Source organism: Eleginops maclovinus, chromosome 8, assembly GCF_036324505.1.
Source record: "Eleginops maclovinus isolate JMC-PN-2008 ecotype Puerto Natales chromosome 8, JC_Emac_rtc_rv5, whole genome shotgun sequence".
NCBI classification, from domain to species: domain Eukaryota; kingdom Metazoa; phylum Chordata; class Actinopteri; order Perciformes; family Eleginopidae; genus Eleginops; species Eleginops maclovinus.
This window is the reverse complement of record NC_086356.1, coordinates 7,192,995-7,204,323: the sequence shown is the minus strand read 5'-3', so window position 1 is coordinate 7,204,323 and position 11,329 is coordinate 7,192,995. Positions and strand designations below refer to the sequence as shown.

The window sequence follows — 11,329 nt, the reverse complement described above, 5'->3', positions numbered from 1 at the left end:
AATACGACGACATAAACACGACAGCTAGGAAATTTGAGTTGTTGGAGTATTTCTTTATTGACTGTAAGATACAGCAATAGAAGTGACAGCTTAGGAACACATGGAGTTTGTAAAATCTTGTTAAACTGACGTGATACTGATGTTCTGGTTAATTTACTGTTAGTATAAGGATGTGCAAAGTGTGTGTGACTAAATTATTTCGAATACAAAGCACTATGATGCCAGGGCTCCCACTAAGCCTTACAACAACGGGTCAGTTTGTAAACAGTCCACAATCTGTCAGAAACGCTGCAGTGTTAGTATCAGAGTCTTCCTCCTGTTAAAACGTGCCTGTGTGTCAGACAGACTTGTACTCTCTCTCCCAGGCGGTGTATCTGTCCACCAGGTTTCGGGCTGAAGGTTTGGTGTGTGTGATGACTTCCAGGAAGTCAGCTGTTGTCACGGTTTCCAGCTTGATGGCTGGCATGTTACTCTCTCCTGTAAGGGAGAATCCTAGTGAGTGAGTGTAAATCAGGGATAGAAAACATGCTGTTGTGAGGGTAGAGCCTCTGTGTGTGTGTGTGTGTGTGTGTTCTCCTACCGTCCTGATGTGACTCCAGAGCGTCAAAGATCTTGCGCACTGGTCTCATGGCGGCCTCCTTACACACCAGCTTCACATCAGAGCCAGAGTAACCCTCCATCCCCTGAATCACACACAGTCACATGAACCAGTTTGAAAAACATATTTAAATGTCTGCCAATAATATCAAAAGAAAGTCAAACCATAAATGATAACAGCTTGTGACATTAGTCCTGCTGTAACACACCTTGGCCAGAGTCTCATAGTCCAGCTCAGTCCGTAGCTCCACCCCTCCTGTGGAGCTGAGAGGCGGCAGCCAATGAGAGATCATGGCTTGGCGTGCCGGCAAGGAGGGCAGACCAACCAGAATCCTCTTGTCTAACCTCCGCAGCATGGCGTGGTCCAGCTCCCTGAGAGCAGAGCGGGGAGAGTTAGAAACTGTACACAGTTAATAAATAATATTAAGGAATTTGAGCTCAATATAAATAAGATTTCCCCTCAACACAACAAGAATTGGTTTGAGCGTACAGTGTGTGGGGTGGTTCATGTCGGAGTGTTACCAGGGCAGGTTGGAAGCAGCCAGGACAAACACCAGGTCGTCTGATCTGGCCAGGCCGTCCATCTGAACCAGCAGCTCCGTCTTCATCCTACGACTCCCCTCATGCTCCCCTCTGGAAACACACATCCGTATGACGTCACATCAAACAGTAGAACATCATTATACTCCCCACCTTCTCAGTCCGTCTGTGCTCTTTGTGGGGAGGTTAGCTAACTATAGGTAAACCACTTAGTGATCCTAAATCTGTCAACTGTTATTCTTTGATTCATAATAAGTGTCAAAACTAGGGTTAAAATGATCATTCCAGTGCTCTTGCTTGGATAATGACACTATAAATGATAATTGAAAACTATTTTACTGCAGTTTTAGCTCTAAATTGGTGGTTATTTATATAAATTGCTCATTAATGCAGCCCTTCTGCCTGAAATAATGTACAAAAGGAGCTGAAACTGTCAGATTTGATCACTATGGGGGAATTGAAGACCATTTTAAAAGGAGAGAAAACTGCTTAAATAAAGGATATATATATATGTATATATATTAATAAAAAAGGAATGTGCATTCAGATCTTTATTTTGGCTGAACTGTTATACAAAGTTAATACAAATGAACTATAATAATTTAATTATTTATATTCTGCAAATGTCTGGAGTAAATAGTTGTAAGAAGACACTTTGTGGATTCACAAATTCACAGTAAATTAAATGTTTTACTAAAATTGTATAGACACACCATTGGTAGATTATCGAGAGCAGGGAGTGAATCCCTAATCCCTAAATGTTTGATATTTTCCTCCCTTAGTGGCTCAGCTCACCCCATGCTGGCTCCTCTCTGACTCATCACAGACTCCAGCTCATCCAGGAAGATGGTGGACGGGGCGTGGTACCGTGCCAGCTCAAACAGAACCTGGCGACAGAAACATACATTTACCAAACCTCCAATTTACGTGACACATAAACATGTTGTCATGTTGTTTAATATATTTAAGCTGCTGTATGTGTCGAACAGTCTCCTACCCTGACCAGTTTCTCTGAGTCTCCTCTCCACTTGCTGACGATGCTGGAGGCGGAGATGTTGAAGAAGGTCGTCTTGCACTCTGTAGCCACCGCCTTTGCCAGCAGGGTCTTACCTGTACCTGTGAATGTGAGTCACATGATCACAAAGTTAGGAAGACGTTATTTCAAAGCAAACGTGACAGCAGAAGAAATCTTACCTGGGGGGCCGTAGAGCAGCAAGCCCTTCCACGGAGACAGGATACCTGTAAACAGCTGGGGGTACTGGAGAGATAGAGGAGTGAAATATAAAACTACAGCACAGACAAACAGTTTAGAAAAATCACTGTAATTTCAAAATTAAAATATGTTTTAGCTGCAAACATTATCTTCTCGCAGACCAATCAGAAGCTTAGCTGTGTGCAAAGAGGAAACACTGATTTGCTTGATGTATGGTTGAGGCAGTGCTGCAAATATCACACAACCACACATTAGTCTGAATGTGAGGTGGCAAACAGAGGCAAATCACAAAACTGACCTTATACCCCAGAGGATGAATAATAATGGAGACAGAAATGGGGGATTGTGGGAACGTGCGGTATTATTCAATAACAGAGGCCAGCAGAACAGAGCACGGACACATCCGTCCTCATCTCCGTCTGTAAATGCCAAGAGGATGCAGACAACCTGATTTGTTGTCATCATATCCATGAGAGAGGGCCAGGTGATGATGATTGAAGTGTGTGTGTGTGTGTTTTCTGCGTGTGTGCCATGTTTTATTTGTATGTGCAATGTCTGTAGGCAGCGGCAAAATTGTGTGTATGAATTCTACATGCCTCCCTATCCATCCATCCATCCATCTGTGTATGTGTGTGTTACTACATTATCCCAGGTATAGATTTAATGTCAGCTTAACAAACTAGCCTGACCCGCTGCCCTCCTTCTCTTTAAGCCCTCTAAAGGAGATGTATTCAGAATCGAAGACGGGCGGCCGCAGCCGAAATACCAGCGTGCCCGGGCCGCGGTTGCACCTTAATGGGATAGACGACGGCCTCTTTGACTAATCGCTTTGCGTCCTCCAGGCCGATGATGTCCTCCCACCGCACGTTGGGGCTGTGCAAATAGATGTCCTTTAGGGGGTGAACACACACACAGAGACACAGGATGAGGGATGCATATGGAAGACAACCAACACACACATCCTGGTGAGATTAGGCGTAAATTGGTGTCCTTTGGAGTGATAAGGGAAATAGATAGAACCTGGGCCTTCATTAATACAGCAGATCAATTTATTCCCAACAAAACACTTCACTGTCCTCTGGTGGACATCTTTGGTAACCTCTAAAGTAGATATTTTCACAAGTAGGAGCCACAAGATAATAAGACAAAAGAAGCTTCTTTATGTGTTCGAAGATAACACATTTCTGCAATGATTGAAAATCAAAGGCGGACGCTGGTACAGGAGGGGAGATGGCGTCAAAAATACACTGGAAATATAGATGCAATGTACATTTAAACATTTCATGAGACTTGTAATACAAAACAATTGTAAAAATTTTGCTTAGCGTCCCAAGTTGGCAGGCAGGGGCAGGTCGGTTGTTAGTGCTTTCAATATAGAAATTGTGTGTGTGTGTGTGTGTGTGTGTGTGTGTGTGTGTGTGTGTGTTGTGTGTATTTATTACCCTGCTGATGATGGCAGCGAGTTCTCTCCTCTCACCGCTCATTCCAGACAAGCCACTGAGGGGCTTCAGCAGCCGCTCCTGCACACAGCATGGTGTCAATATAAAGGTGGTAGTTTAGTCCTAAAAGCAGCTTTCCTATATTCTCGTGTGCCATTCAAATGTCTTAAAGAACACGCTGAAATGGCTTTTTACAGACTATAATTACCATGTGGTCTAAATCACTGCCCGTTCCTTGGATTGAAACTTTGCCTTCAGTCATCTGGCCCTCAGGAAAAATGTTAAACTTATTAGAAAGTACAAAGTAATAATAAAAAATGTTGATTAACTTTCACATTTCTATGAGACGGTGTGTAGATATGTATTAGTTGATATGTATGATTTGTTTACATGAGGGAATTGCCATTGTTTGCAATTCCTGTCAACCCTAAAAACACAAGAGGTCCTTCTTAGCTAGTTTTTTTTGTATGGCGGACCTAAGGGACTCATCAATAAAACTATACGTACAAAAGGTTATTCTGTCAAACATTCCACTCTACAAGGACAGAGAAAACTAAAGAAAACAAATTCAATCTTTGCTGTAAATCATAGCCCATGACATTGCTGAATGAAGGGTGAGTAATGCCTGACATGTAAACACACACAATGTGTCCTTAAATATTAGAATCTGCTTCATCTATATATAACAAAACACACTGTCTAGTACCTTCCTGTGAGCGGCCGCCTCCCCAGCCTGGTCCGTTTCTGATCGAGGAGACATTGAGACCGAACTCTGAGGACTCTGGAGGAACAGAAGAGCCGTTCTCCTGGAATCACAGCCATCAGGAGGTCAGATAATCACATTTCACATGGATATTCAGATCAGGATTGTTCTATTTTTGATGTTTTACATTTGTATGAGAACCAACAGCTGGCTTCTTGGCTCCGTTTCCAGTCTGCAGGCTCTGGGAAGGGTTGATTTTGGGGAGAGGCTTCACAGCTGAACAGGGACTCCTGATCGACAAAGACACACAGAACAAATCACGTTTCAGAGGAAGAATTATACAATAACTGGCAGATTTGATCATAATTGCAATGTTTTTTATGTTGTTTATAAGTCCTTAATGATTACTAAAAGAAAGGTCTGTAAGATGGGGGAACTCACTTCTTTACTCCACCACTTCTTATATTTCTGTTTTCACCTTGAAATAAGAAAAGCCAGAAAATATTCATTAAATAAAATTAAGATTCAACACAGATTTGGGCGTGATTTATGATTCCAGTTGTTGTAGTGGAGGTCGTATACCTAGTTCTGCTGTTCTTCTCATAAGTTTGGGATATTTCTGGAACTTGACATAGTGATAACTCTCGTACTCCATCAGCACCATCTCCAGATCGATGTTGTCGCAGACCTCGAACCTCCTCACACTTCCATTAGTCTCCTGGTCCAAGGCCATCGCTGCAGACACGTAGCTGGGGAAGGGACACAAACAGGAGGACCTTAGACCGATCAAAAAGTAACACAATCGAGGTCAAGTCTGTCTGCTGTCTTGTGCTGTGAGCCTGGGAAGACTCGCATGATTTAGTTTAAAGTGCATTTATTTGATGAAATGCATTTATTGCTGTCAGAAATGTTCAGTTTATACACACACACACACACACACACACACACACACACACACACACACACACACACACACACACACACACACACACACACACACACACACACACACACACACACACACACACACACACAAGCACTTTATACACTTTTCCCTTTCATATTTTCAAGCCTTTGCAACAACTCATGTCATTCATGGGAGGAAAAAGCCAGTATGTGCCTTTATCTAATACCTGTTTTAAAGGGGTCCTTTAATTCTCATTTTCAGATTAATATATGTATTTTGTGCCTTGTTTGTGACATGTTGTAAGGAAAAGGTGCTTTAAACTTTGGGATTTTAGCTTTTGCAGACCATTTACAGTACATGCACAAATAATGATATAACACACTACAGGAAAAAGCCATACAAATAATAATAGGGCCCCTTTAAGAAAACTCTAGGTGAGAAAACCCTGAACTGAATGTTAAAATGGTTTGCCATGCGACTGCAGATCACCTATATCATCATCATATATGTGTTATCAGCAGCACTTTATACTGACCCTTGCCCCAGCAGGTGGTGGTAAATGAGGATGAGAAGGTTCTTCCTCCTCGTCTCAGTCCTTAGCTCGTCCTGTTGCACAGCAACACAGAACACACTCAGCTCCAGACACACAGCTGCTGCATTCATGTCAACAAAATAATAAAAAGCTTGGTTCAAAGTGTGCTCCTTTCTCTGTTTTGTTTAGACGTGGGAAACTAATAATAACAGTACTCTTGTCCTATAGTAGGTCATCTTTAACGCAGACAATTTTAGATGTTACCCCATAACTGTGAGTTCTGTTTTGGGGAGTTTTTCTGGTATGCTGCACAGTCTTCTGAGTCCCTAAGACACATTTTCAATGTATGATATTGAGCTGTATGAATTGGTTTTAAAATGTCACCCGCAGCCCTTTATTTCAGGACACTTTTACTCCCTGCTACTTATGTGTAGAGCATTATAACGGGGGTATACTCGGATGCGGAAACAACCAATACCAGTAGAGGGCGACAAAGCGCCACAAATGACAAACACCTGACTGGGTATCTAGGCAACCTGTAGACGCTGATTAATGGTAGATCTGGATGCGTGCAAAACTAGCTATCCTGATTAGCTTTTTAAGCTAACTATCACAGTTAAACTAAGCCCTGACCATGTTTTGAATAGTATGACGTTGCTTATCATAGGGGAAAGTTAAACACTCCTCTCAAAAGTGTCTCAGTTACTAGTGAACAGTTAGCTTAAAGTGTTTAGCTTACCAACAGTTCGTCAACCCTGCTAGAAAACACAGATAACAAAACCCCTTATTTGCTCACCGCTTCCCGGGCTTGGTGAGCGACTTTCATAGATTGATATGAAAGCTCCATCATGTTTCTGGAAGGTTTGTGAGAAAGCGGTTATGTTAAGTAAGCTCTTGTTCTCCCTGTCTAGTTTCTGAAGTCTGTTCAGTGTTTGTGTGTGTGTGTGGGGGGGGGTTTGCGTTTTGACCCTAGGGGCTACCGTACTCTTAAGCGACAGGAAATTACAACTCTATCACTATGGATACAATGACTAATCAAGTTATTCCTATAATAATTCATTCACAATTATTGAAATAATAACTTGAGCCTTATTTAAAGGTCCGGGGAGGTCCTAACTGAGATATTTCGATCCAAAAATATCAAATGGTTTGATACTGAATATGTCCACTAGAGGGCAGGAGAGAGCTTTCCATTGAGTACATTGGAGCTGTGTAATAAGGAAGGCCTTCTGTTTGTTTCATGTGATGTTTTATTTTAGCACACATATTTATGCCAGCCTAATGGAGGGTTTGTGACACCGTACATTTTTTAAATATCATTTGTAGTGTTTATTCAGAGTTTTTATTTTTTCTGCTTACATCCCTCTATCTCTGTATCTTTATGTGAGTGTTCACCTTCTAAAAGACATCTATTCGCAATGCCCTGACATGCTGTGCGAGGACATTATGAGCCTGGAAGGCAACAAGCGATTAGTCGAAGAAGTTGTCTTCTATCCCGTTAAGGTGCGACCGCTGCCCGGGCACGCTGGTATTTCAGCTGCGGTCGCCCGTCTTCGATTCTGAATACATCTCCTTTAAAGGGCTCAAAGAGAAGGAGGGCAGCTGGTCAGGCTAGTTTGTTAAGCTGACATTAAATCGATATCTGGGATAACATGGCAACACACAGATGGATATGTATTTCAGAGGAGGAACATCGCAGATTGGACACACCATTGTATAATATCAACACACACACCCACACTTGTATCATCACCTGGCCCTCTCTCAAGGATATGATGACAACAAATCAGGTTGTCTGCATCCTCTTGGCATTTACAGATGGAGATGAGGACGGATGTGTCTATGCTCTGTTCTGCTGGCCTCTGTTATTGAATACCACCCTCTGTTCACGCAGCATCCTTCACCTCAACCACATTTCTATTAACACTCTGGAGTATATAAGGTCAGTTTTGTGATTTCACTCAGCTTGTGTTTACCACCCAAAAATATCCATGATGTTTATTGGTTTTGCAGGAATTTCGATGGATTCCATTTTCCAAGAATTCTGTTTAATAGATGTGTATGTTTTAGTATAATAAGCAATAAACAAGGCTTGTGTTATTTAACTTCCAAAAACATTTATTTCTTCTGGCACTGTCAGTTTCCATGTTTACCTTTACAGTAAATTGCACATTGAGTCATCAACATTTGAGGTACAGTGATAATCTTTTGCCATCCATCCATGAGACCGCGCTGCTACTGATGCTGCTGTATGCAAACCAAACAACCACAGGTTGGATAGCTGACAGTTTGCTTCCAAGAAACCTTATATGTTGTTAAAATTATGGCTGAAAAGGTAGATGGGAGATGGTCGATATTATTTGCTTGTAAAGTACATTTCCAAGTGTCTGTGGATAGGGTTAAGTTTTAGGCCCAATAGGGCTAGTGCAAAGTCCACACAATCGAGAGAGGCTGAAGCCAAGTCATGTATAGTTATGTTACCATGTAAATACACGAGTCAGTGGGAGAGACTGCAAAAACCTATACATCACACTAAAGGAAAGGGAAAACCCCAAAAAGGGTTCCATTAGCCTTTTTTTTTTTCTGTTTTCTAAGCCGAAAGAGAATTGCAGAAATGTTTGAAATGGCTTCCACAAGATCTATCTTGGATTTAACAAATAGCTCTACCAAGGTGAAAGAAAAGCCAAGTAAAAGGTGGGGTTCTGAAAAGAAAAATGGGGAAATTGCACTGGGTTGCTGCACAGTAGCTCTGAAGTAGTAGATCACGCACCATGACAGAGTATGTATAATCTTTAAAGCACTGCTGAGCTGGAATGAACCCGACTATGACTCATACTGAGCCAAAAAATAGGACATTTCACACAAACATCAACCTGTCAGTTTACTTCAGCACATTTTAAAAATAAATTAAGTATTAACAGAGAATTGATTGTCTATGAGGGAATTAGAGCCAACTGTCAAGAGAGGTTTAGTCTTTGGAGCATACGTGCTTCTTGACATTTTTGTGATCAGTTAAGAAATTCAAGCTTTTTAGACAATTGAAATGCTTATAAATATGAAATGGTATTTAGTAAGAAAATAGTATGCTTTGGCTTTGCATTATGTATTTAAGTTAAGCCAAATTAAGCATTGCATATTTGTTTTTAAAGTGATTCCTTGGTCCCCAAACCAGTATTTATCACAGCTTTGTTTTTTTTTAAGTGATTGGTTGCTACTGAGTTGATGCACTTGATTGCGGGTCACAAGTATTATCTGAATATTCCCAGAACCATCATTTGGCAACGTACTTGTAAAAAAATGTCTCTAGTTGTCCATTCTTTAAGCCAGATTAAAAAAAAACACTGAAGACCTTATTTAATAGGATTAATGTTTGATTCATACATGATCCATTGTTGTTGCTGTCACAGGGTGAATCAAACACTTTATTTGGATAGCCTTAACAAGGGGCAAGAATAGGAATTCAGTCCGGTCCTTCTGCAAATTCAGATGCTACTATTCCAGGTAAAAATATTTAAACGTGAGTAATCTAGCATGGAGTTTCCCCGATGCTAGACTGATAGTGGTTGATGGGGAAAAAGGATGTGATGACAAGGCAAACCTTTCGATGTTACAGTCCAATTAACAACCGTGCCTCAGAAAACCCCCGCCTCTGTGAGTAGTGTCCCGGCCTCAAGCAGCAGACACTTGGCATAGACGCGTACGGTGTAGAACATCGTGAGGAAGTCCTGGGTGCTGAACAGGGTATCTGCCAGAGCGAATCCCAGCGTGGACGGGATGAAACCCTGTCCGTACTCCACCATCCACGTCCCGGCGCTCCACTGGACGGATGTTGCCTCTCCTATACTGTGAACGATGGTGTCACCTGTGGAAAAGAAGATGTGGAAGTAAGGGACGAGGAAATGAAAACTAAAACAATACTTTCCTCATTTTAGATGCAACACCATTCATTTAGGTCAATAAGGAAAACAAACACTAAAACATAAAATTGCTTATTCAAATATGTCATGGTATTACCAGGGTAGTATATGTCACTCTTGGTTGTCCCCTCTTTCCACTGTCTGAAGGTGCCGGATATGATAGTGTCAGAAATCTCAGCCCAGTAACGACCTGACAGCAGAAGAGAGCAGAGTGACATTTCTATTGGTTATTGACACAGATTGATCTCACAAAAATAATATAGAGTGTACACATCACCAGGAAAAACACTCCCCAAGTTCAGTCTTTATGTAATCAAGATCTAGGTTATATATGCTGCATCTTGAGTTTTGTTTTTCTAAATAAATCCTTTCTGTTTGCTATGTGCATAAGGTAAGGCTGCAGGTAATAATATAACACATGTTCCTCCTCAGCATTATTCAAGTTTCCAAATTGTAGACGTTCAACCCCCTTCATTCCTCACCCGAGTGTCCTCCTGTGTCGACTGCAGTACCAAACAGCAGCAGGTATTCCGTGAGCGAGGCATGGAGGAGACACATGGAGCCCATCCAACCACCAGCATTCACAAAGATCCACTGCAGGTCTTCATCTGGCAGGATGTGGCCAGGGTACCTGGTTCAGTTACACTTTATTAGACTATTTAAATAAAATACTACACAATCATTAAAAATAAATCTCTATAACTCCTATTCACATCAGAAAGTTATTATAAAAAAACAGATGGAGCTCTGTCTATAAAGCAGGGTAAACAACAAGTTAATATTACAACTGACTGAATATGGGTCAATCATCACTTTATATAAGACAGAAATGTCCCGTTTGTCAGTGCTTCAATGGGAGGGGATTTGTATCAGTTGGAGCTATAAATGTTATATAACATTAAGTATATTATACATTTATGATTAAAAAAGAAAACAATGTGTGTTCACCTCTTCCTGAGTTCCACCACCACTTTTGAGAAGGCCTGCTCATGGTCCTGTCCTGAGAATACACACATATACTGTACATTAGGAAGGCAGGGAGGAGGGTTATTTGGGCTATTTAAATTCGTGTATTTTTACTTTTGACTGCATTTGACTGAAGAGTAGGTTGGTTTTGAATTGGTGTAGCCATAACATTCCTCATTACCAAACTCACCTGCGTATTGTTTGGCTAATTTGGCTACGTCGTCTTTGTTGAAAACGTACTGCTTGGTAGCCATCCAGTGCCGCAGCAGCAGCACGGTCAGGACGGTGACTGCGGCGAACAGGAACAGTTTAAAACCCATTTTAATTAAAGGCATGGTTGAAACAAAAAGAAAACAGACACACAGCAAAAGCGGTGACTACACGTGTACACAGAGGCAGACAGGTTGTGTCACACACGCCATCAGGCGAGGAGGAGTGGAGACCAACTGACAGCTTCTTCCCGGTCAGGTGGGGAGGGAAGTGGTTGTTCAGCCAATCAGAGGACGAGTTAGTCA

General features: G+C 41.6%; 2 protein-coding genes across 2 annotated transcripts; both read right to left on the bottom strand.

Annotated features, from left to right (window-relative positions):
- Positions 1–32: 32 nt before the first annotated feature.
- On the bottom strand, positions 33–6,874 carry katnal2 (katanin p60 subunit A-like 2). The gene is given in 17 exon segments (XM_063888795.1): positions 33–477; positions 581–683; positions 807–969; positions 1,120–1,230; positions 1,933–2,024; positions 2,135–2,253; positions 2,332–2,395; positions 3,142–3,240; positions 3,793–3,870; positions 3,998–4,051; positions 4,496–4,525; positions 4,527–4,595; positions 4,680–4,782; positions 4,934–4,970; positions 5,075–5,241; positions 5,935–6,005; positions 6,728–6,874. Coding segments are annotated over 17 exon segments (1,554 nt in total). The 5' UTR covers positions 6,782–6,874; the 3' UTR covers positions 33–337.
- A 1,149-nt stretch (positions 6,875–8,023) lies between these two features.
- sigmar1 (sigma non-opioid intracellular receptor 1) lies at positions 8,024–11,285 on the bottom strand. Its single transcript, XM_063889995.1, has 5 exons — positions 11,005–11,285; positions 10,797–10,848; positions 10,331–10,479; positions 9,946–10,038; positions 8,024–9,793 (listed from the first exon to the last, which is right to left on the bottom strand). Exons 1-5 carry the CDS (start codon positions 11,147–11,149, stop codon positions 9,564–9,566), a joined length of 669 nt encoding a protein of 222 aa, XP_063746065.1. The 5' UTR covers positions 11,150–11,285; the 3' UTR covers positions 8,024–9,563.
- Positions 11,286–11,329: the final 44 nt, after the last annotated feature.

Bases quoted from the DNA above. Each gene is read 5' to 3' on its own strand.
- sigmar1 (XM_063889995.1), bottom strand. From the start codon at position 11,149: ATGCCTTTAATTAAAATGGGTTTTAAACTGTTCCTGTTCGCCGCAGTC. The intron at 10,849-11,004 runs GTGAGTTTGGTA...GTGTATTCTCAG, and splicing joins ATTAGCCAAACAATACGCAG to GACAGGACCATGAGCAGGCC. The intron at 9,794-9,945 runs GTAATACCATGA...TCTTTTCCACAG, and splicing joins GAGTGACATATACTACCCTG to GTGACACCATCGTTCACAGT.